General features: G+C 40.6%; 1 protein-coding gene across 1 annotated transcript; it reads left to right on the top strand.

The window, feature by feature from the left end:
• Window positions 1-1,563: 1,563 nt before the first annotated feature.
• On the top strand, window positions 1,564-22,138 carry LOC139154703 (sulfotransferase 1B1-like). The gene is made up of 8 exons (XM_070729603.1): window positions 1,564-1,641; window positions 2,101-2,247; window positions 2,398-2,526; window positions 6,446-6,543; window positions 15,701-15,827; window positions 17,777-17,874; window positions 20,845-21,025; window positions 21,215-22,138. The coding sequence occupies exons 2-8, from the start codon at window positions 2,103-2,105 to the stop codon at window positions 21,325-21,327; spliced, it is 891 nt and encodes a 296-aa protein (XP_070585704.1). The 5' UTR covers window positions 1,564-1,641; window positions 2,101-2,102; the 3' UTR covers window positions 21,328-22,138.
• Window positions 22,139-23,260: the final 1,122 nt, after the last annotated feature.

Here is a 23,260-nt window from a genome sequence, read left to right as displayed (position 1 = left end):
GAGGAAGTCCAGGGGGGACATGATAGCAGTCTTCAGATACTTGAGAGGTTGTCACAATGAGAAAGGGGTCACACTATTTTCCAGGGCAGCAGAGGGCCAGACTAGGAGCAACAGATAGAAGCTGACCAAGGAGAGATTCAACCTGTAAATAAGAAAGAACTTCCTGATGGTGACAGCAATCAACCAGTGGAATGGCTTGCTAGTGGAGGTTGTGAACACCCCAGAACTCAACATTTTCAAAAAGAGAGTGGACTGCCATCTGTCTGGGGTGATATAGGGTCTCCTGCATGAGTAAAGGGTTGGACTAGATGACCTGCAAGATCCCATCCAACTCTAATAATAAATAAATAAAAATAAATATATATTACAGTATGTTCCCTGAGTGCCTTTTCTGTGATTCTCCAATGGAGCATATCACCCTTACAGAATCCAAGTCACTTTTCCCAACACATTTGGGTTCATGCAATTTTAACTTTCTGCCTGCTGTTCCAGATCAAAAGGCATCTCTCTGTTCAATTAAACTACATCTGGCTGCTGAAAAGGCAATCTTTTCCTTTATTTTGTTCTCAAAGCACTGCACCAGATATGGAAACCCGTTTGCTTTCTAAGGTACTGCAAAGTGATCAAATTCTAACGTTCTGCAAAGTGATCAAATTGGTCTGTCCTAGAGGAGATCAGCATTGATTGCTCTTCAGAAGGCCAGATCCTGAAGATGTAACTCAAATACTTTGGCCATCTAATTAGAAGGAAAGACTCACTGGAAAAGAGCCTAATGTTGGGAAAGATTGAAGGCAAAAGGAGACTAAAGAGAATGAAGTTGCTGGATGGAGTTATTGAAGCAGTTGGCGTGAGCTTAAATGGACGACAGGCTGTGTAGGGCTGCAAAGTTTTTTACTATCACACTATGGGCATGGCTTATTTTGTGGGTGTGGCTTGCTGGCCATGTGACCAGGGGATGGCTTAAAGTTTATGTGACTGGCTTAAAGGTGGCCAACTTGACGTCACTCGCATCAAAGGTTTGCCTGGCCTCTCCTCGCCTCAAAGAGATACAATTTTCCTATCTATTACTGAACATCCAAAATAAACTATTTAATTCTATGTACATATGCCATATGTGTTCATACATATTAGACACAGACACACAAAAATATACATTATCTACTATATAAACTGTATGTTTATGTACACACACACACACACACGCACAGCTCTTCTAAATTATACACATTCAACCTCATTTATTGCAATAGGAAATGTTGTCTATGTGATCATGATGGGTTGGTCACAACTTCACAGCTAACAACAACAGAGATTCTGTGTGTTTTGCAAATGACTGGACAGAAAAATAAAGTAGGGCTCAGCAACTGAAGGTATCATACCATATCTGTTCCCTGGTTTTTGAACTCTTAATCTTTTATTTTCTAGAAGAAAAAGTTAATCATTCATTTCTACTTTTCTCAGCTTCCCAGCTCCACCTATTTTGCATACAGAGATTAGGCAATAGGGACCTTTGGTTTTGGCTGTGTTTCTCAACGCTTCTGATTGGCTAAATCCCTCCAGAGTTCCTTCCCAATCTATAGACCGGGAAAGGAAATCACATTTCCTTATTGTAGATTGTCAGTTCTGACTACAAAATCTAAGGTAAGGCTTTATTTCTAATTCTCAGGGTAAGAAATTTGGGGCCAGTGTTTTTGCAAGTCCTAGTCAAATCTTCAGACTTCTTTCATGATTTGAGAGCAGAAAATAATTATACTCTCCCCACCCCACCCCACCAGTTCAGGAAGCAGAGAAAAAAATCAGCTGTCAAGATTTATATCCTCATACAAGAACTCTGTAATATAATGTGAGGCTGTTTGAAATTATTTCTGCTGCAATTTTTAAAAATGATTTGTGGTGAAGGGAGCTATGGTCTTGATTGCTGCTCTCTAAGAGTGGAATTTGTAAAATTTGTAAAATTTGAAATTATTATTTAATTAGGCATGATGGTCAAAGTTTAAATTGATTAAAGTAAACTTTGCAACTTATTTAGCAAAATGGTATGACAACTCATGCATATTTTCCTTTTATTTGTTCTGACTCTATTGCTTAACATTTCTCCAGAGATGGCTACTCAAGATTACCTTCGTCAGGACTGCCAGATGGTCCACGGCATTCCTATGGTCTATGCCTTCTCGTTTGACTGGGATAGAATTGAAAATTTCCAGAGTAGGCCAGATGATATTGTGATAGTGACATATCCCAAGTCTGGTGAGTTTTCAATATTGGAAAAGGGCAACCTGATGATTTGTCAACTTTTCATTATGCCTACATTTTATGAAGCTTTCCCTCACCCCCCACCCTTGGAATGCAGTTATTCAATACAACTTCTGACAAACCTAATGGGCTCTTTGTTTCCAGGCACAACGTGGCTAAGTGAAATTGTGGATATGATTCTGAATAATGGTGATCTTGAAAAATGCAAAAGAGATGCTATTTTCAATAAAGTGCCTATGTTAGAATTTGTTGTCCCAGGGAAGATGTCAGCAGGTAAGCTTTGGTCCTTTTATGTGTACTTTAGAGACACAGGTAGAAAAGATCAAAAGGTGTACTCCCTTATTTAATCTTTTGGGATGAACAAAAATATTTATGTTGTGAGGAGTAGAAATATATAAAGTATATATTTTTGGAGGAGGCTCTATTTTGTCCATTTACTGTTTGAAATAGGAGAAAAACAATAGACATTTTAAGAGTAAGAGAAGAAGATTGCATTGCATGAAAGAAGTGTGATACGGTTATCCCAATAGATTTGCTGTTTCAGGTCCTAAGACAATTGAGTTTGTGAGTGTCATGTGGCATAAAACACACAAAGAAAAAATAAGAAAACATCAAAAAACCATTCATCACTACTTCTTTATTAGGCTACCATCCCATATGTTCAAGTATATGATGGAAAATCAGGATTATACCTGCTAATCCATATTAAAACAGAAGACTATGTTTCTCATACTAATACAATTTTTTTTTAAAAAAACACCCAATTAAATGAAAAAAATGAATCCAGTTTTCTAGCATTACTATTGGAACCTGCTCCTCCAAGGCTTACTTGATGTTTATGAGGAATCAATACATAATACTACATTGATCCAGCATCTTAGTAAGGATATTTTGTTAGTTAAATGTTACAGATCTTTTTTCTCTCTCTCTTCTGGTCTGAGCTATAACTAATAGCACCTAGAAAAAAATCATTATCAAGTGGCATTACACACACACACACAACACACAAACACAAAAACAAAAAAAGAAACATTACAGTACACACAAAAAATATATTATTTCTTGAAGCCATTTTTCAAAAGAAGTTTCTGAGTCCACTGGATCGATAGTGGTAATAAAAATAAATAAAAGAGAATCAAATATCCTGCAGACAAGTCTTTAAGTTCAGAGGTCTACAAAGGAGGATTAGAGGAAGACAAAGGATAAATGCAATGTATATGTACCATGATGACATGTACAAGCTTAGTGTCCTGATTACATAGACATGAAAGAGTTCACTGTAGTGGCGAGATGCTGCTTTTGATATTTTAACAAAAGCACTGGATTGGGCAAGCATTTGCTTAACATTTCATTAATATATATTATATATTAATATATATTAATATATAATACACCAGGGTGATTCGACACAAAAATATGTAACCTTTCCCTAGTGCAGAGCTGAAGGGATTGGATACTGTAGCCTAAAGGATAATTCTCTGCCTTACAAGGCAAAGGTTGCAGGTTCAAGTCCCAGTGGATATGGCTAGCTGATGAGGCCAAAATAAGGCCGAAATAGATCTATCCTAGTCTCCCTTAATTTTCAAATTCAGCAAAAAAACGTGTAATGAAATGTTAAGCAAATGGTTGCCCAATCCAGTGCTTTTGTTAAAACACCAAAAGCAGCATCTTGCTACTACAGTGAACTCTTTCATGTCTATGTAATCAGGACACTAAGCTTGTACATGTCATCATGGTACATATACTTTGCATTGATCCTTTGTCTTCCTCTAATCCTCCTGTGTAGGCCTCTGAACTTAAAGACTTGTCTGCAGGATATTTGATTCTCTTTTATTTATTTTTATTACCACTATCGATCCAGTGGACTCAGAAACTTCTTTTGAAACAATGGTAAGGAATATTATATATCTATATCTATATCTATATCTATATCTATATCTATATCTATCTATCTCTATCTATCTATCTATCTATCTATCTATCTATCTATCTATATCTATATATATCTATATATATCTATATATCTATATCTATATCTATATCTATATCTATATCTATATCTATATCTATATCTATATCTATATATATATATATATATATATATATATATATATATATATATATATATATATATATATATATTTAGGCTACATCCAAATTCCTCATTTGCCCATGATTTTCACATTCCTAAAGTGGATTACCATTGGGCTGCTGGTTAAGCATGCTATGTGCAATCCCAGAAAACTTAACATCTGATAATTTATTTTATTTATTTATCATATTTCTATTTTGTCCATTGTATGTTTTGGGGCATCTACAGATAATGCAGAACAGCATTGCATACTTAAGAGGACAAAGGTCCTCATTGATAAAATTAAAATCCTCACAGGTCACTAGCTCAACTGAAGTTATTATTATTGTTGTTGTTGTTGTTGTTGTTTTTATTATTATTATTATTATTATTATTATTATTATTATTATTAATTGGATTTGAATGCCGCCCCGCTCCGTGGACCTGGGCGGCTCACAACAAACATAGAATACATGGTAAAACAATTTGATCTAATTAATTACGATTAAAAGACTTTAAAAGATCCTAAAAACTTTAAAACATTCACTCAATAGGTGATTGTTGGTCAGGGAGAGAGATCTATTGGCCCCGAGCCTGGCGGCAAAGATGAGTTTTCAAGCTTTTTTGGAAAGCAAGGAGGGTGGGGACAGTGCGAATCTCTGGGGGCAGATGGTTCCAGAGGGCCGGGGCCCCCACAGAGAAGGCTCTTCCCCTAGGCCCTGCCAGCCGGCATTGTCTGGCTGTCAGGACCCTGAGAAGACCCACTCTGTGAGACCTCACCGGACACTGGGATTTCTGCGGCAGAAAGTGGTCTCAGAGATAATCTGGTCCTATGCCATGTAGGGCTTTATAGTTCATAACCAACACTTTGAATTGTGTGTGGAAACTGACACAATTGTGGCAGCAGTGGGCCTGAAAAATATTGAAGATGCTTAGCAGTGCATCTTCTGGTGCGGTGGCAACAGTGAATTTACTTTTTCAGAAATGCTTGGGGAGAGGGTCACAAGATACATGGTAGAACTTATTCCTTGACATACATAGAAGGAGGAATACTGTTCAAATAGTTCAGTTTTTATATCCTCCACTGCTCAGAAGACTTCCCCAGAACTTGTTAACTTGTTTGGAAGGCAATTTATCTATACTTACCTGCAGATATTATAATTTCACAAATTCTCAATAGTTGGAAAACATCAGGTAACATTGAATACAATGTATTAGGAATGTATGTGGATCAATTTGAGAAAAGGTATCCTAAAACTGGAAGGAAAGTGGCCTTAAATATTGCTTTTATCAAAGGCTATTCAACAGCGAACCTGAAGCTGATACTCAAAGACTGCTGTCTGGGTGGATTTGTAGAATTCAGCTTTCAGTTTTGTGAAAATCAGCAACAATGGATATCAAATGGGAAGATGCCACAGATAGGATTCATCAGAAGAAGCTTACTGCCTTATGCACTTTATACAAAAGGAACCAAATCGTGATAATGAAAAAAATCAATAATCATTAACTTTTAATAGTCACATATTTATTCAGTGTTTATTAATGATCATTTAAATATCACATAAATAATTACTAAATGGTTCCAGTAGTCAAAACTGACTTGAAGACATCCCACACACATATCCATCCCACATATACTGAATGTAATCAGGTTAATGGGTGCCTCCTGCATTTCTAGTTATTTTCTATATGGCGGTGTCTATATCAGTTATGGCGAACCTATGGCAGGTGGCAGGTGGAGCCATATCTGCTGACACGTGAGCTGTTGCCTTAGCTCAGCTCCAGCACGCATGTGGCCACCGACCAGCTGATTTTCAGCTCACGTGGAGGCTTGGAGGGCTTTTTGAACTCTGAAGGGCCTGGGGTAAGGTGTTTTTGCCCTCCCTGGGCTTTAGGAAAGCCTCTGGAGCCTGGGGAGGGCAAAAAACAGACCTACTGGGCCCAGCCGAAGTCCGGAAATGGGGGTCATGGGGAATCATGTACATGTGTATGGATGGTGGGGCAGCATTGAATTATGGGTGTAGGTATAATGCACACGTGTGTGCTTTTGGCACCTGAGGAAAAAAAAGGTTTGCCGTGATTGATCTATATAATATTCCTTACCATTGTTTTGCTTGCAAGGCACAGAACAGTTAACTCATATGCCCTCTCCTCGCATGGTGAAGACCCACCTCCCAGTAGACCTACTTCCCAAGTCTTTCTGGGACAAAGGCTGCAAGGTAAATACATTTGTTAGAATGATACATTGTGAAAGGGTCTAGATGGCAGAAGGCCTCTAATAATAATAATAATAATAATAATAATAATAATAATAATAATAATAATAATAATTTTAAAAATCATCATCATCATCTAGGTAGCCCTACGATAACTCTTACGGCCGCATTGCGGCGAAGGCGGAGTAACACTTGGACATAGCTGCTTTGGGTATAAAGGGGTCACTTTTATTAAATTAACATTAATTAATTAATCATATAAATCACATGACCTGCAGGGGTGTAATAAATCAAAAGAGGGGCAGATTCCACTATCACCAAACCTTTCTAAGAAACTCTCGGGCGAAAGCTCCTTGCCCGGCCCTAGGGGAATGGTATCTTTACACCTGCCCCTACCCTGTGCCACGCCCCCTCTGGTGTGTGTGATGGCTCGCCCCTGGTCTCTGGGAAGCACCAGCCAACGAGCCCCATGGGCAGCCCCACTCCCATACCCAAGCCGGTCAAGCCCTGTAGTATGGGAAGGAGGTCATCTCTCACCTCCCTAGAGGTGCCCTAAAGAAGATCACACAGTTGCTGCTTGCGCCCATTTCCATCCCCTTTCGGCCCCTCCCCCCAGTGACCTTAGGGGGGGATAATTAGTTGGTGAGCACATACCATAACCACACTCCCACGCACAGAGTGGAGTAGGCGAAAAAAATGGCCATAGTTAAGCCAATCTACCATGACCACAAAAAATTCCTACTCGGCCTCCCCAGGGGCTGACGGGATTAGTAGACCCCCTTACCTTAGACAAGGCGCTCAGCCCGTGAGGAGTGAGCCGGGAGCTTCCAGAGGAGATGGATATTGAAGTACAGACAAGCATGTTCGAATGAACAAGTTACTTTTTATTAGAAAAGTATAAAAACAATAAATGTCTGAAGAGACATGAAAAGCACATCCTCTAGGTAGGATGTATGGAGAAAAGAATATGTCCTCTGAATAAGGACAGCCCTTCTTCTTGGAGAAGGACAGGATGTGAGCAAATGGTTACATCACACAGGAGGAGCTACCTTACTAGACAGAATTAACTCTCTAACTACTGGATGTTTCTCAATGTCATTGGGGGCTGGCAATTTCCAGCGTGACACCCCTTCTTTGTCAGTCATCAGAGACAAGAGGGACATCAGGACATCAAGACATCAATTCACTTAAGGCACAATTTGTTGGTGAGGTATTCATGTTGATCAGCTGGCAATGGCTTATTCAGCAAGTCAGCGATCTGCTCAGTAGTAGCCACATACTGAAATTTCACGAAACCATCTTTCACCTTCTCTCGGATATTTTGATACCGGATGTGAATGTGCCGTGAACGAGCTCCAACAAATTCAGCTTCAGCAATGAATGCAACTGAAATATTATCCTCCATAATAACAATTGGTGTCATAGGACCTTTCCAAATACTATCAATGAGAGGAAAAAGAGACATTAATGCATTACAGCAATCAGAAACACATGCATATTCAGATTCAGTTGAAGAGCAAGAAATAAACTTCTGCTGCCTAACTTTCCAAAAGAAAGGACAACCATTTAAAAACATGATATAACCAGAAGTACTTTTTCGTGTTTCTGTGTCACTTGCCCAGTCAGCATCAGCATAACAAATCACTTCAGGGTACCCAACATGATCTGGCTCAAGGTACAGCTTCTTGCCTTTCGTGAGCTTCATGTATTTGAGCAGCTTCTTTATGCAAGACCAATGAAACGTGGTAGCCTTTCCAACGTATCTGGACAGTAGATTCACACTCAGTGAAATGTCAGGTCTCGTCCAGCTGCTGATGTACAATAGCGATCCAATCACTGACCGGTACAATGTTTTGTTCTCAAAATCAGGATGCTCTTCTCGGGTTAACCTGTAAAAGTCAGTTTGCATAGGAGAACGACAAGTATGCGCATCAGACATGTTACAATTTTGTAAAAGCTGGTCAACCTTACTTTCTTGTGAAAGAGAGAACCCCTTCTCAGTTTTCTCAAACTGAACACCTAGATAATCATTGATATGCCCTAGGCTTTTCAAGGTGAAATGTTTCTCAAGGCCCTTAGCAAAAGTTTGACTAGTGCTTTCATTGAGACCTACATAAACAATATCATCAACATAAACAAGAACAATTTCATAAGTCTTACCTTGCCCTTTTGTGAACACGCATCCATCAGATTCGGACTTAATAAAGCCCATTGAATTTAGCTTTTGGGATAATAATTTGTACCAGCAGAGGGCGCTCTGTTTGAGGCCGTATAAAGACTTGCTCAGAAACCAAACCTCTCCTTCTCGGTTCTGGAATCCAGGAGCACCTTTGACGTAGATCTCTTCATTCAGATCAGCGTTCAAATAGGCAGTCTCTACATCAAACTGGAAAACTTCTAAACCCAAAGCAATAGCAGTGATTAGGGCAATCTTGACACTTTCATTTCTGACTGTGGGTGAGTATGTATCAGTGTAGTCTTCGGGATAAACTTGAGAAAATCCTTGAGCTACAAGCCTAGCTTTGTACAGCTTTTCCTCATTAGGCTTTTGTTTGACTTTATACACCCAGCGTGTGCCAATGACTTTCTTCTTGTTAGGAGGCTCCACCTTCTGGAACACATTAAGTTTCTTTAAACAGTCCAGTTCGTGTTCCATAGCCTCATGCCATTTTTCTTGTTCAGAGTCAGGCAAAAGTTTGATCTGGTGAAAATGATCAGGTGGAAGTGTAAGATTGTTACACATGAAAAGATAAGGAGAGTCAGATACTTGCTGTGCAAATCTCTTTGGAGGAGTTCCTTTGGTAGTTCTCTTGGAACGCCTGGGAACGCTGGTCCATCCTTCATCATCATCTCCGCCTTCAAGTTCATCACCAGAGGTTTCCTCGGCAACTGTCGAAGGTTGTTCATCATCTGGAACATTCGGAATATCTGGCACAGCTTCCTGGGCTTCAGGACTCTGCACACTTTCCTTAGGGAAATAAACTGAAGTATCATTACTATGTATACTGGACCAATTTGTGTCTTCCTCAAATTTGGCTGAATTAGAAATATAAACTCTGTGATGAGAGTCAGCAAATTTGTGGTACTTGGAGACTTCATCAAAGCCGATGAATCTCATTCTTTCTGACACAGGACCTCCTTTTCTTCTCTGTTCAACTGGAATGTTAACAGTGGCATAACAACCAAAAATGTAAATGTTTTGAATGTCAGGTTTCTTGCCATGGAGCAAGTAATAAGGAGTGTCTTGAATGACGCTACTCCATGTTCTGTTAACAATGTAATTAGCATACCTTAATGCTTCGCCCCAGTATGAAAAGTCCACGTTTGCATCCTCAATGAGACAACGAAACATTGTCTGCAGGATCGCGCTTCTGTGTTCGCATACATCGTTGTGCTGCTGCGCTCCTAACGATGAGGTCTGCCTGAGGATCCCATTCCTGGCCATCCATCTTTGGAACTCTTGTGACATAAGCTCGCCTCCACGATCACTTTGAATCCGCTCGATCCAGACGTCGTGTTGGGTAAGTATCTCTGCAGCAAAGCCTTTAAGAGCCTCAAACGCCTCTGATTTGTGTTTTAAAAGAAAAACAAAGCCAAATCGTGAGTAACTGTCAACTACAGTTAAGAAGTACTTACGTTTACCAACAGTAGGCCGAAATGGACCGACAACGTCGGTATGGACCAATTCAAAGATGCGTGTACACTGGCGGACAGGAAATCTGGGAATTGTGAGATCCTGAAGTATGGCAGTGTTACAAATTCTACAATCAAGGTAAACTTTGCAAGCCCCATCAATTGTGAACCCATCAACATATTCAGACGTCTTTGCTAAAACGGGGTAAGAAGCATGCCCCAAGCGACGATGCCATCTGTGAATGCACCTGGAATGAAAAGATTTGTTTGTTAACATATGTTTGACATTTTTAACAGCATTAGGAACCTCAGGGGTTTCATTGGTTTTAGGAACCTTTGAACTAGCGGTGGCACCAGGGTTTCTCTCTGGACCTGTGCAATCGCCCTTTGGAACGCTTATACTTACACTACCTTTGCTGGCAGGTTTGGGTTGCAAATAAAAGACACCTTTGATGGGGATGGCAGTAGCAAGAAGTTTGCCATCCTTGAAAAGGTTAGTGTCATTGAGTCCAAAGTTCATTACAACCTTCAATTCTTCTTTCAGGCAATATCCACTAAGAATGTTGTTCTTGGCAGTTGGAACGTAGAAAACATTTGAGATAAGGGAGTCCAGTTCTTTGACGAAGACTTTTCCTTTTCCTTCCACCTTGGAACGTAGATCACCAACTCCATACACTTCTTTGACATCTGTCGGGTGTAGCTCACTGAAGGATTCCTTCCGGTACGCGATGTGTGCCGCTGCTCCACTGTCTAGGGTCCATAACTCACGAATGTCGTAGAGTGGACTCTTGTCAGGAACAATGCTGAGGTGGATGGTACTAACATAAGTAGGTTTCTCATCTTTTGAGTCTTTGGGAGTTGACTTTGCAGCTCCAGAACTCTTTCCTCTGGATCCTTTCTTGTGTGCGCCTTTAGGCTGGGTTGGATAAGGTGGATGATCAGTCTCGCCAGACTTCACACTTTGCACATCAGGAGATTTGCGAGTGTCATCCTTCTTAAAAGGTTTCTGGCGTGAGTACTTTGGAGTACTTGTTTTCTGCTGACCGCCCTTGGCCAAGTTAGATTTAAATGCTGCTGACATAGGTCTAAGGCCAGTGTTCAGCAACTCTGCTTCTTCAGTTAGCATGTTACAGAGTCTCTGAGTAGATTTCTGGGCCATTGGGAGTATGCTGAACTTGTAAATAACTTCCTTCCATTCAGGACCAAGAGAAGTTATAATAGCCGCATTGACTTGATTATCATCATAGCGGTATCCTCTTTCTTCTAAATCTTTGTGCATTGTAAGGATTTTAGAAAGGTGAGGTGCAAGTTCGCCCCCTGTTGGAAGTTTAGTATTGTTAAACTTGGCTATCAGTATGTAATTGCTTTCATCTGATATTGGCCTAAACATGCCATCTATTGACTGCAATATCTGAGCTGAAGTAATGTCATGTGTGTCATATCTCTGTGACAACTGTGAATCCATGCTCATGAGAATGAGTAGCTTGGCTTTTATGTCAGCTTCCCTTTCTTCTGCAGTCCAGCGCCTTACTGGTGGATTATGAACAATCCCATCTATGTCATGAGCCAGTAGGTGCAAATTTATTCTGTGAAGCCACTTCCTATAATTGTGTCCATTAGGTAACAGCACAAACTCACCTTTCAGAACAGAGGAGGTGATGGTCTGTCTTGCTGGAGCAGTCATCTGGACCGCTTGGAGCGGTTGGGGTTGAGCCCCTACCCCTCCTGACAAACCTTGTGGCTGTACCATCTGGGGAAGTTGTGCAGGCATCTGCGGAATAAAAACTGGAGGTATCTGCGATGAAACAGAAGTACCTGGAATAAATGGATCTTTTCTTTGCATTTCAGCAGCCATGTCTGCCTGGGAAAGTCCCTGTCTGGCTTCTGGCAATGGTTTTTCCTTTCGGACGTTCCATCCACTAGTGGCCGCTGTTGCGTAACTTGCAGCAGTGGGGGAAAGCCCCCCTTTTCGGCTTGCAACAGCTTCAAACTGCAAATTGACCATTTTTTTGTCTTCGAGCTGGGTAGCCCTCCCTTGTTCAAAAGGAATGTGTTCTATGTGAGAGCGTGATGGGAAAAAATGTGTGACCACAGGAGGATTTACGATGTGCCCATGCGTATCTTGGGGTGAGTGGGAGGAATGGATTCCTTCTATCTCTCCCTGTGGAGAATGAGCACGTGAACTGCCTCTCAGGGACATAAACTCCATTTTTTCTGCAAGAAGTTTAAGCTGAAGTTTTTTAAGAGATCGTAATTCAGACCTGACTTCACCAGCCTTTTTTAAGTAACTGAAATAAATTTCTTGCTGCTCTATATTTTTCATTGTAGGAAGATTATCGAAATGGAGACAGATTGATTCTAAAGAATTTATCTCCTTCTCATCCTTATCAATGAGCTCTTCAATTTTCTGCAGATTTAAGGAAGTTCCTTTTATTTTAGCAGAAGTGAGAGAGCTAAAATCATCTAGGTGCCTTGTCTTGGTTTGAGCCTTAACGTGGGTCCCGGATGATTGCGAGGGGAACAGAGTTAACGTCTCCTCCTCCTCATCTTCGCTAGGATTAATGGAAAGACTGCCGGAGGGCTCACCCTGGGTAGATTTACAATCCTTTTCCCTGGTTTCTACATCATCAATCAAGTAAGGTTCACTTACGGTTGGTTGAGTGCAGGGGTCAGCTAGAAGAAGTTCCTTCTCACCTTGCAGAGACATTGTCGGATTCCTTTTACAATCGGTTACACGAATTGTCTCCTTGAGTTGGGCCAGCTGGTCACTCGAGAGAGAATCAACGTATGACTGCGTGAGAGGATTACGTTTCTTTTTCGCTGGCATTAGGGAAAAATTCCTAGGAAGCTTACGGGGTGTAAGCGGGGTCTATTACTTCAATAATAACCGTGCTCGGCTACCATGACGGGATTAGTAGACCCCCTTACCTTAGACAAGGCGCTCAGCCCGTGAGGAGTGAGCCGGGAGCTTCCAGAGGAGATGGATATTGAAGTACAGACAAGCATGTTCGAATGAACAAGTTACTTTTTATTAGAAAAGTATAAAAACAATAAATGTCTGAAGAGACATGAAAAGCACATCCTCTAGGTAGGATGTATGGAGAAAAGAATATGTCCTCTGAATAAGGACAGCCCTTCTTCTTGGAGAAGGACAGGATGTGAGCAAATGGTTACATCACACAGGAGGAGCTACCTTACTAGACAGAATTAACTCTCTAACTACTGGATGTTTCTCAATGTCATTGGGGGCTGGCAATTTCCAGCGTGACAGGGGCAACCCATCATATGCACCCTATAACAGAGGGAGGGTGGGTGGGTGTCTCCTGATCTGGAGACAGAAGAACAAAGAGGGGCAGCACTGCGAGCAGGCCCCTTATATAGGGCGCCTCCCTGGCCGCCCCTCAACCAATTGGTGCTCCGCACATCGTGATGACATCACCGCGGCCCCCGTCTGACGATGTAGGGCTGCAGGCTCCATCCCCAAGATGGCAGCCTCCTTCCCTGCCACGCCGCAAATGCCATTGGTCCAGTAAGAGGCCAACGGCTCTTCTACACGATCTGGAGTTTCCAAACACTTTTCAAAACCAAACCCTTTAGAAGTAAATTTTCCTCAAACATTGCCATCAGAGCTGCTAGTTACTTATGGCTTTTTATGAGTATAGCACTCTGATATTTTTGGTGTCTGATTTTTTTACTGCCTTTCTGAGGGCATGTGGTTTTTCCTTATATCTGGATTTTTTGGTGTCTGAGCTAGTATCTTTAGGTGTTGCAAACCTAAGGATTGCTTCTCCTGGGTGCTGTGACAGTTCACTGAACACAAGAATATATGGTTCTGGTTGTCCCAAAGGTGCCTTTTTCAAGAGGGAACTGGACTTTTTTGGTTTCTTGAAAAAGCACCTTTGGGACAGGACTCTCTTGCATTGCTTCGGAGTGACCAAGGCACATGATTGCTCACTGATAATAAGTGGATCCTCCTTCCAATTTGTTATAGTTTGCTCATTATAATATGGCATAGTAACATGACACCAATTGTACAAAGTTAGCACCTACATCTCTCCTAGAAGAATGAAATATTTTGAGAAAGGAAGAAAATATTTATTTGGATGAGAAATGGAGAAACATGTTTTCTTAGAGGGAGCACCTACCTTAGAGACCTCACATTCCTTAATAGCCCACAGCAGATGTCAGCACTTATAAGATTAAGAGATAGATAGCTATATTCATAGGCAAAAATCATGTGCAGCAAGGTCTGAACAAAGAAAGAATGGGATTAGCCCTCACTCAGTATGTTAATGTGTCTCTTTAGCTGGACATTTTTAGACCAAATATACCCATCCATTTTCTGATCTCTTTGCTAAAAGGTTTCTCTTTATGAGCAAAAGTTGGATGTATTTTAACTATTTTAATTCCTCAATGTGCTCTGGCACCCTGCCTGATTTGTAACTCTGGGTTACATGTATCGCTGAGGAAAAGGAAGGTATTCAGACAGAATGGTTTAGCTTTCCATGACAGCTGCGACTCAATGATCTTTAGTGTGTATTTCCCTATTTCTAATCTAATCATTGGTACTTTAGGGCAGATTTTTGATTTTTGTATTTTTTTACAAATAATCCTCGACTTACAACAATTCCTTTAATGGTCATTCAAAGTTACAATTGCACTTACAAGTTACAAGTGACTTGTGACTGTTTTTCATACTTATGGCTGTTGTAGCATCCCTGTGGTCATAAGTGGCTGGGTGAGGCTAAGCGCCTCTCAATCTGAATGACATCAAGTTGGCAATGCCCACTCAACCACATGACCATCTAGCAACATTTACATGTAACTGGTCATTAGAACCAGTTTTTAAATTATTTGAAGCCCAACAGTGCTGTCTCTTCCTGTATACCTCATCAATCTATCAAGCTTTATTATGGCCATAGATCAGAAAATAAAAACATTTAAACAATAATAATAGTATAATATAAAAATAAAAGACAGAATAATATATTGCAATTGATGGTGGATTAACATTAGGCAACTAAAGTTTGCCTAATTTTATGTGCAGCATAGCAAAATTTGACAACATTCAGAGAAACTATTTCACACCGATCTGATAAAAGTAGTTGAATATAAAAAAGATCAGTATTTCTCAGATATACTGAGTGTTATAAATTGAATCTGTTAGTCCTTATAGAAAATGTAGTAAATCAGGACTTGAGCTATAATTTTAAAGGATCCTTGTTCACAGAGGCATAATCTCATGTGGTGGTGGGGGGTTTGGGGGGGTGTTGTATCAATCCTCCAAAACTGGTGTGGGAACTGTTTTCCAATGCACTATGCTCAGTATACTCCACCTACAAAATTTTGCTAAATCTTTAGTGATACTGCAATAAAACACATTGGTTTTGGTGGTACTGTAGTATAAAGCAGAAATGATTTTTTAACAATTATTGGTCAGAATTCTGCTTAGAAAATCAAAAAAGAGTGGAAAGATTAAATCAGTAGTATTTCTCCTGAATTGATTTTTTTCTTTGCTCCAATGAAGATGATCTATATGGCTCGCAATGCAAAGGATGTTGCTGTCTCCTTTTATCACTTTGACTTGATGAATAAGCTACATCCAAATCCTGGCTCTTGGAGTGACTACCTGGAAAAATTCATGACAGGAAAAAGTAAGTTTTCAGGAAACAAAGTGATGAGACTGAGTGAGTCTGCTCACTTACTGAAGAAAAACCCAAATCAGATTATGGACAGCCTTTTTTTCTTTTTTCTTTTAGTATAAAAACAGTAGGTCTCCTTTTCAGATAGGGCATTGGTCACATAAGTTGCGTTTATATATCTTGTAATACTGTATGTCTAATAATGGCTAAAAATACTCAAGAACAGTAAAGGAGATTAAAGTAGTCTCATTATGTTCAAATCTATGTATACCCTTTTCATCCAGAGCTGAAATTTTCTTAATATGGTTTCATGCACAACTGTCTATGCTAATATCTCTCCTACATTGTGATAAATTGAGAAGTACTGTATTATATCATAATAAGATATTGCTTGAATATTGGCATGGAATAGTAACCCTAATTATTGAAAAGACAACTGTGATAACAGAACCGATATTTCATAGTTTTTTGCACTTCTCTTTTTTCACTGTGCAGCTGGGACAAAGCAATATTGGTGCCAAAATTTAAAAATGTACTACATACCCAGTTTGACAATGTGGAAGTACAGTGATCCCTCTATTATCGCGAGGGTTCCGTTCCAAGACCCCTCGCGATAATCGATTTTTCGCAATGTAGGGTTGCGGAAGTAAAAACACCATCTGCGCATGCGCGCCCTTTTTTCTATGGCCGTGCATGCGTAGATGGTGGAGTTTGCGTTCCCCGCCGCCCACGCAAAGGGGAAACCCCGATTCGGCTCCTCGCTGCTGCTGCGCTACCGAGCAGATCAGCTGCTGGGCGGCCGAAGGAACCTTCCCTGGGTCTTCCCCCTCTTGCTGGCGGGCGGGCGAGCGGCGGGCATCAGCGAGGAGCCGGGGTTTCCCCTTTGCGTGGGCGGCCGGGAAGACCCAGGTTGGGGGTTCGGGGGGAGTGCTGGGAAGCCCCCCAGGCCGGCTGCGACCTTTTAAAACAGCCGTGCCGCTTCCCAGCTGAGTCCTGAAGCCAAACGCGGAAGTTCGCCTTTGGCGTTTGGCTTCAGGACTCAGCTGGGAAGCAGCGCGGCTGTTTTAAAAGGTCGCAGCTGGCCTGGGGGGCTTCCCAGCACCCCCCCGAACCCGGGTTGGGGGTTCGGGGGGTGCTGGGAAGCCCCCCAGGCCGGCTGCGACCTTTTAAAACAGCCGCGCCGCTTCCCAGCTGACTCCCGAAGCCAAACGCAGAAGTGGTTTTTAATAAAATTAATATTTTTTTAAAAATCGCGATATAGCGTTTCATGAAGATCGAGATCGCGAAACTCGAGGGATCACTGTAGTGCTTACAAATTAGTCTTGACTCCTAGGGTCAATTTTTGCAAATGATTTAGTATTGTTTTTTTTAGGGCTAAGCCTAAGTGAGAATGTCTGGCCAGCTAACTTCATGCTTAAGGCAAGACACAGTCTTCTGGTTTGTAGCCTGATGGTTTTAATCATCAGCCTATTGTTATCCATAGAGATAAAGCTAAACCGGAATGTTCCAACATATGGTGAACTCCAGTACAGTACTGTTTTACTTTATTTTCACAATCAGAACCTTGGTAGCCAAAGTTTTCATTACGTTTTGATGCAGCCATAGACTGTCAGGCACATGGCTAAATTGCAATAGCATATTTCCCCCCGAAAGCTGACATAAATAGAGGTCTGTGGCAACAATGCTACCAGAAATCAGTATAAGCTATACTTGCAGACTGTAATAACTGCAATATTTCTATAAACATTTACAATTTAGAAAATTTAAAAAGTATTTGTTATGAATATTGTTTCATATAAGCCAGATTATTCTTGGCAAATTCCAGATGAAATTGACACATGTGAGTTGCCTAAATATTTTTAGTGCACTTGTGCCTGAGGGGTAACTTAAAATAGATTTCATAGCTCCTATGAAGTCCTTAAACTTATAACCGCTTCTCTCTCTCTCTCTCTTTTTATAAGCAATGATCTTTGGCTCCTGGTACAATCATGTGAAAAGCTGGTGGAATAACAGAAATGATCACTCCATATTGTACTTGTTTTATGAAGACATGAAAGAGGTAACAGAATTTAAGTACCGTACCTTTCAAATATTATATCAATGATTATTTTATTTATTAAATATATATGCAGCCCTTTAACTATATGACTGGGCAGTTATGATTTATTTATTTATTTAATCAATATAGCACACTTATTGATAATTCTGGGCAGCTTACAGAGTGTTAAAACAATTTGAAAACTTCTAAAAAGGCAACAGGGATGAAATTCAAAATTTTTCCCTACCGGTTTTGTGGACGTGGTTGTGGGCACCGCGGGGGAAGGATACTGCAAAATCTCCATTCCCTCCCCACTCCTAGCAGAAATACATATTGCAAAATCTCCATTCCCATCCCACTCTCCAAATTTCTGCTACTGGTTCTCCAGAACCTGCTGAATTTCATCCCTGAAAAGCGTGGCGCTAGGAGGAATCAGATTATTGATCCACTGCTATTGCTTACCAGAACTATATATAAAGCTTAGAGCCAAGCCCTAATGCTTCCTGAAACCCAGTAGGGTCAGAGCCACAAGGACCTCATATAGGATATTAGGACAGAAATGTCATAGAAGAAAAATAATTTAACTTTTATGTGTAATATTTTAAGTAAGGTGGGTTTTTTTGAATCAGACATTGGCACCCTTTTAGAATCGAATCAAATTAAATAGAATAGATTTCTTTATTGGCCAAGTGTGAAGGCATATACTCTCAGTAGACATAAAAGAAAAGATTTGTCAAGAATCATGAGGTACAACACAATGATTGTCATAGGGTACAAATAAGCAATCAGGAAACAATCAGTATTAATATAAATCATAAAGATACAAGCAATAAGTTACAGTCATACAATCATAGGTTGGAGTAAATGGGAGAGATAGGTGATAGGAAAAATGAGAAGACTAACAGTAATAGTAATGCAGCCTTGGTGAATAGTTTGACAGTGAGGAGGGAATTATTTGTTTAGCAGAATGATGGCAGTTGACTAAAAGTGTTTTTGTGCCTAGTTGTCTTGGTGTGCAGTGTTCTGTAGTGACATTTTGAGGGAAGGAGTTGAAACAATTTATGTACAGGATATGTTGTGAGTGGTCCACGTCCGGCTCAGCTGGTCACGGATTTTCAGGAGGATGAGTCGGGTCCGTCTGGATGTCCTGGGCTAGTGTTCTTGCCAGCTGAGTCTGAGAGTGAGAGTGAAGGGGAGTTAGAACCAGGGGAACCTGGGGGACCTTCTGATACTGTAGAACCCCCAGTTATGGTAGGGTCTGAGTCAGAGGATGATGGGGAGGTTGGGGATAAGAAATTTCTGATAGATGCAAGAGTCAGGAGGTTAAAATCCAGACATGAATATTTCTATAGAAGAAGGCCTTGGAGGTGAATATCTCTATGGGACATTTGGCCATTCCTTAGCAATATTTAAGAAAGGCTGATGGGAAAGGGGGATGCAGAAAAACAACTTTACAAACATGGAGCTGAGAGCTTTTCTTAGTTCCCTGGATTTTGAAATCCTGCTTTTGACTGTAGTCTGAACTGAGTGAGTAATTAATTGAAGCAAAGATATCATGACTGAGGATTTATAACTGTATATTTGGCTGGCATCCCAAACTGTGCTGATAACAGCTAGAATGCTGCCAGCTTCACCTTCAGTTGCACTCATCTCTGTATTACAGCTTTTACTTGATAAAGAGACTCGGTTTATGCTTTCTTCTGAATCCGAGTCTAACTGGGTCTTGATTTCTGATAATTGATTGGGCTGGACAGAACAGGATAAAGGGATCTTTTTGACTCATCCAATACTAAGGATTATAGGTAGTACTTGACTTATAACCATTTGCTTAACCATGGTTCAAACAAACAATGGCCTCAGAAAAGGTGCTTTGCAATGTGTAAGAACTTCTGTAACAAAATATTCTATGCTCATCCAACCATGGTTATGTAAATAAAAGTGGCGGTGGTTTTTGAGTGGTTCCAAGTGGCGAGGATTGCTGTGTGTAACCACCTGAAAACCACCGCAATGCTTTTTTTCCTCCCTGGTTTTTTTTCTTTTTTCTTTTGGCAATCCTAGCTCCCTGAAACTGCTTGAAAATAACTGCGATGCTTTTTCCTCCCCAATTCTTTTTTGGCAATCCCCACTGCCTGAAAAAGATCAAAAATCATAGAAACATAGAAGGTTGACGGCAGAAAAAGACCTCATGGTCCATCTAGTCTGCCCTTGTACTATTTCCTGTATTTTATCTTAGGATGGATATACAGTATGTTTATCCCAGGCATGTTTAAATTCAGTTATTCTGGATTTACCAACCATGTCTGCTAGAGGTTTGTTCCAAGCATCTACTACTCTTTCAGTAAAATAATATTTTCTCATGTTGCTTCTGATCTTTCCCCCAACTAAACTCAGATTGTGCCCCATTGTTCTTGTGATCCTCCCCCCAAACTAAGGTGTGTCTTATACACCAGTACAACTTGTACTCCGAAAAATATGGTAGTTGTTAACTGAATCTGACTTCCCCATTGACTTTGCTTGTCAGAAGGTCACAAAGGTGCATCACATGACCCTGGGACACTGCAACTGTCATAAATATGAGTCAGTTGCCAAGTATCTGACTTTTAGCATGTGACCATGGGGATGCTTCAATGGTCATAAATATGAAAAATGGTCATGTCACTTTTTTCAATGCCATGGTAACATTGAATGGTAACTAAATGAACTGTTGTAAGTCAAAAGAGCTGCATATTTAAGAATTTCAGTTTTGTGACCACTTGGATTGCTGAAATCCAAGCAGGCACAGAATTGAAATAATTCAGCAGGCTCTCATTCATCCCGTCCCCCAGAAATGAAAGGGAGCCCAGCACCTGAGTTAACAAAAGATTCCTGTTCCAATTGTGAATCAAGCACTTCCTGTATGTTTATCCTCTGAGAACTTTCACGTGGGTGGCAAAACTTTATGAAAGGTAATGTGAATGAACATGAGTATGATTTTAATATGATTTTCCATAGAATCCAAAGCATGAGATTAAGAAAATCATACATTTCTTGGAAAAGAATCTTGATGAATCAATTATAGATAATATTATTTATCAAACGTCTTTTGATGTGATGAAGGACAATCCTACGACAAACTACAAAATGGCTCCATCTGCTGTAATGGATCACAGTATCTCTCCTTTCATGCGCAAGGGTAAGGGGTTGGATGACTTCTCTGATAATTTCCTTAATTTCTAAGCACAGATGTAAGTCATTTTTAGAGAATTGCTATTCTTTTGTCACTCATTTTCAGCTGATGATGTTGGAATGCTGGCAATATTTCACTATATAGAATATGTGCCCCATTCTCTATGTATTTGATTTGTATTATTGTGCATTTTAGGACTTGTTGGAGATTGGAAGAATCACTTTACAGTGGCTCAGAATGAGGCATTTGATGAGAACTATAAGAAGATGATGACAGATACAACACTTCAATTTCGAACTGAGATCTGAGGCTCCCATGAGCTGTAATGGGGATATTACTTTTAGGCAGTTCCATAGAGATTATGTCATTTAATATGTCTTGAATTCTTGCAAGTCCTTGATTTTAAAGGAGCAGATTCTGTCAGGTAACAGAAAATATGGACATGGATTTGACAAACAATTCCAAACAAAAAATAGAACAATTTTTTGTGACTTTTCTGGGTTTGGGTTCTTTTTGGCAGTAACTTGGGTCATAGTTTTAATATATCTCTATAGAAGCACATCATTCTTTTGCTGCTTTTAAAAGCATATTGGAGAAAAAATGGTACATTTAAAAGCACATTGGTAAAAAAATTGCAGAAAATCAAAGTATTCTCATTAAGACCACTGCTATTAATTGAAAATATTGGGACAAAACAACTCCTTACAACTAAGCATGAGTTGTGAATTAAACATTAATATTTTTGAAATGAGAAGACATTACATACAAGATTAGGCACAAGTATAATGTATAAAAGATATTTCTTCAGGAATTTTATAAGGGTTTTAAAAAAATTTTAAATATTGGATTTGTAGACTGTTTATTATTGTTGTGAGCCGCCCCGAGTCTTCGGAGAGGGGCGGCATACAAATCTAATAAATTATTATTATTAATTATTAATTTTAAGGAAAAACAATCAAGCTTAGATAATTTTATTTCCATTTTAATCTTCAAATTTTGGAATTTTATTTTACTCCTCCTCAAATAACATTTTATTAAGAGTATTGATTAAACTTTTTCTCTAAAAAAGAGAATCAAAAGAAGAAAAAATACCAAAAAATGAAAACAAAGAAAAAGAAATATAGAGACTATAATGAAAAAAAATATAAACAAATTATTTCCAGTTTTCATTTCAATAGAAAAATTTAATAACTTCACCCTTTTTAAGATAGCTTTTTATTCACTAGCCCATTTCTTATCTATAAGGGATAGATGGGTGGATGGATGGATGAATGGATGGGTGGGTGGTAGATCATCAATTTTTTAGTCTTGGTTTTGGCAGAAATCCACAAATGGTTGCCAGAACATTGCAACAAAGTACAGTAGAACCCCGACTTACGAGACTAATTGGTTCCGGAAGGAGGCTCGTAAGTCGGAACGCTCGTATGACGAAACATTGTTTCCCATAGGAAACAATGTAAAGTCAATTAATCCGTGCAACAACAAAAAAACCCGCTGCCGCTGAACGCGGAAGTTAGCGTTCAGAGACAGCTGCGAAGCAGCGCGCGTGTTTTAAAACCTCAGAGCCGGCCTGGGGGGCTCGGGGGGAAGCCCCCGAGCCCCCCAGGCTGGCTGCCACGTTTTAAAACATGCGCGCCGCTTTGCAGCTGTCTGCTGAATCCGGAACGCTAACTTCCGCGTTCGGATTCAGCAGAGAGCTGCGAAGCAGTGCGCGTGTTTTAAAACCTCAGAGCCAGCCTGGGGGGCTCGGGGGAAAGCCCCCGAGCCCCCCAGGCTGGCTGCCACGTTTTAAAACACGCGCGCCGCTTCGCAGCTGTCTGCTGAATCCGGAACGCTAACTTCCGCGTTCGGATTCAGCAGAGAGCTGCGAAGCAGCGCGCGTGTTTTAAAACCTCAGAGCCGGCCTGGGGGGTTCGGGGGGAAGCCCCTGAGCCCCCCAGGCTGGCTGCCACATTTTAAAACACGCGCGCTGCTTCGCAGCTGTCTGCTGAATCCGAACGCGGAAGTTAGCGTTCCGGATTCAGCAGAGAGCTGCGAAGCGGCGCGCGTGTTTTAAAAGGTAGCAGCCGGCCTGGGGGGCTTTCCAGCACCCCCCCGAGCCCCCCAGGCCGGCTGCAACCTTTTAAAACACGCGGGATACGAGCGCCAAGGAGCTGTCTCCTGAAGCCGAAAGCGGAAGTTAGTGTTCGGCTTCAGGAGACAGCTCCTTGGCGCTCGTATCCCGAATGTGAGCTCGGGAGG

Source organism: Erythrolamprus reginae, chromosome Z, assembly GCF_031021105.1.
Source record: "Erythrolamprus reginae isolate rEryReg1 chromosome Z, rEryReg1.hap1, whole genome shotgun sequence".
Taxonomy (NCBI): Eukaryota; Metazoa; Chordata; class Lepidosauria; order Squamata; family Dipsadidae; genus Erythrolamprus; species Erythrolamprus reginae.
Note: the sequence above shows the minus strand (reverse complement) of the source record. Positions and strands in the feature narration are given on the sequence as shown.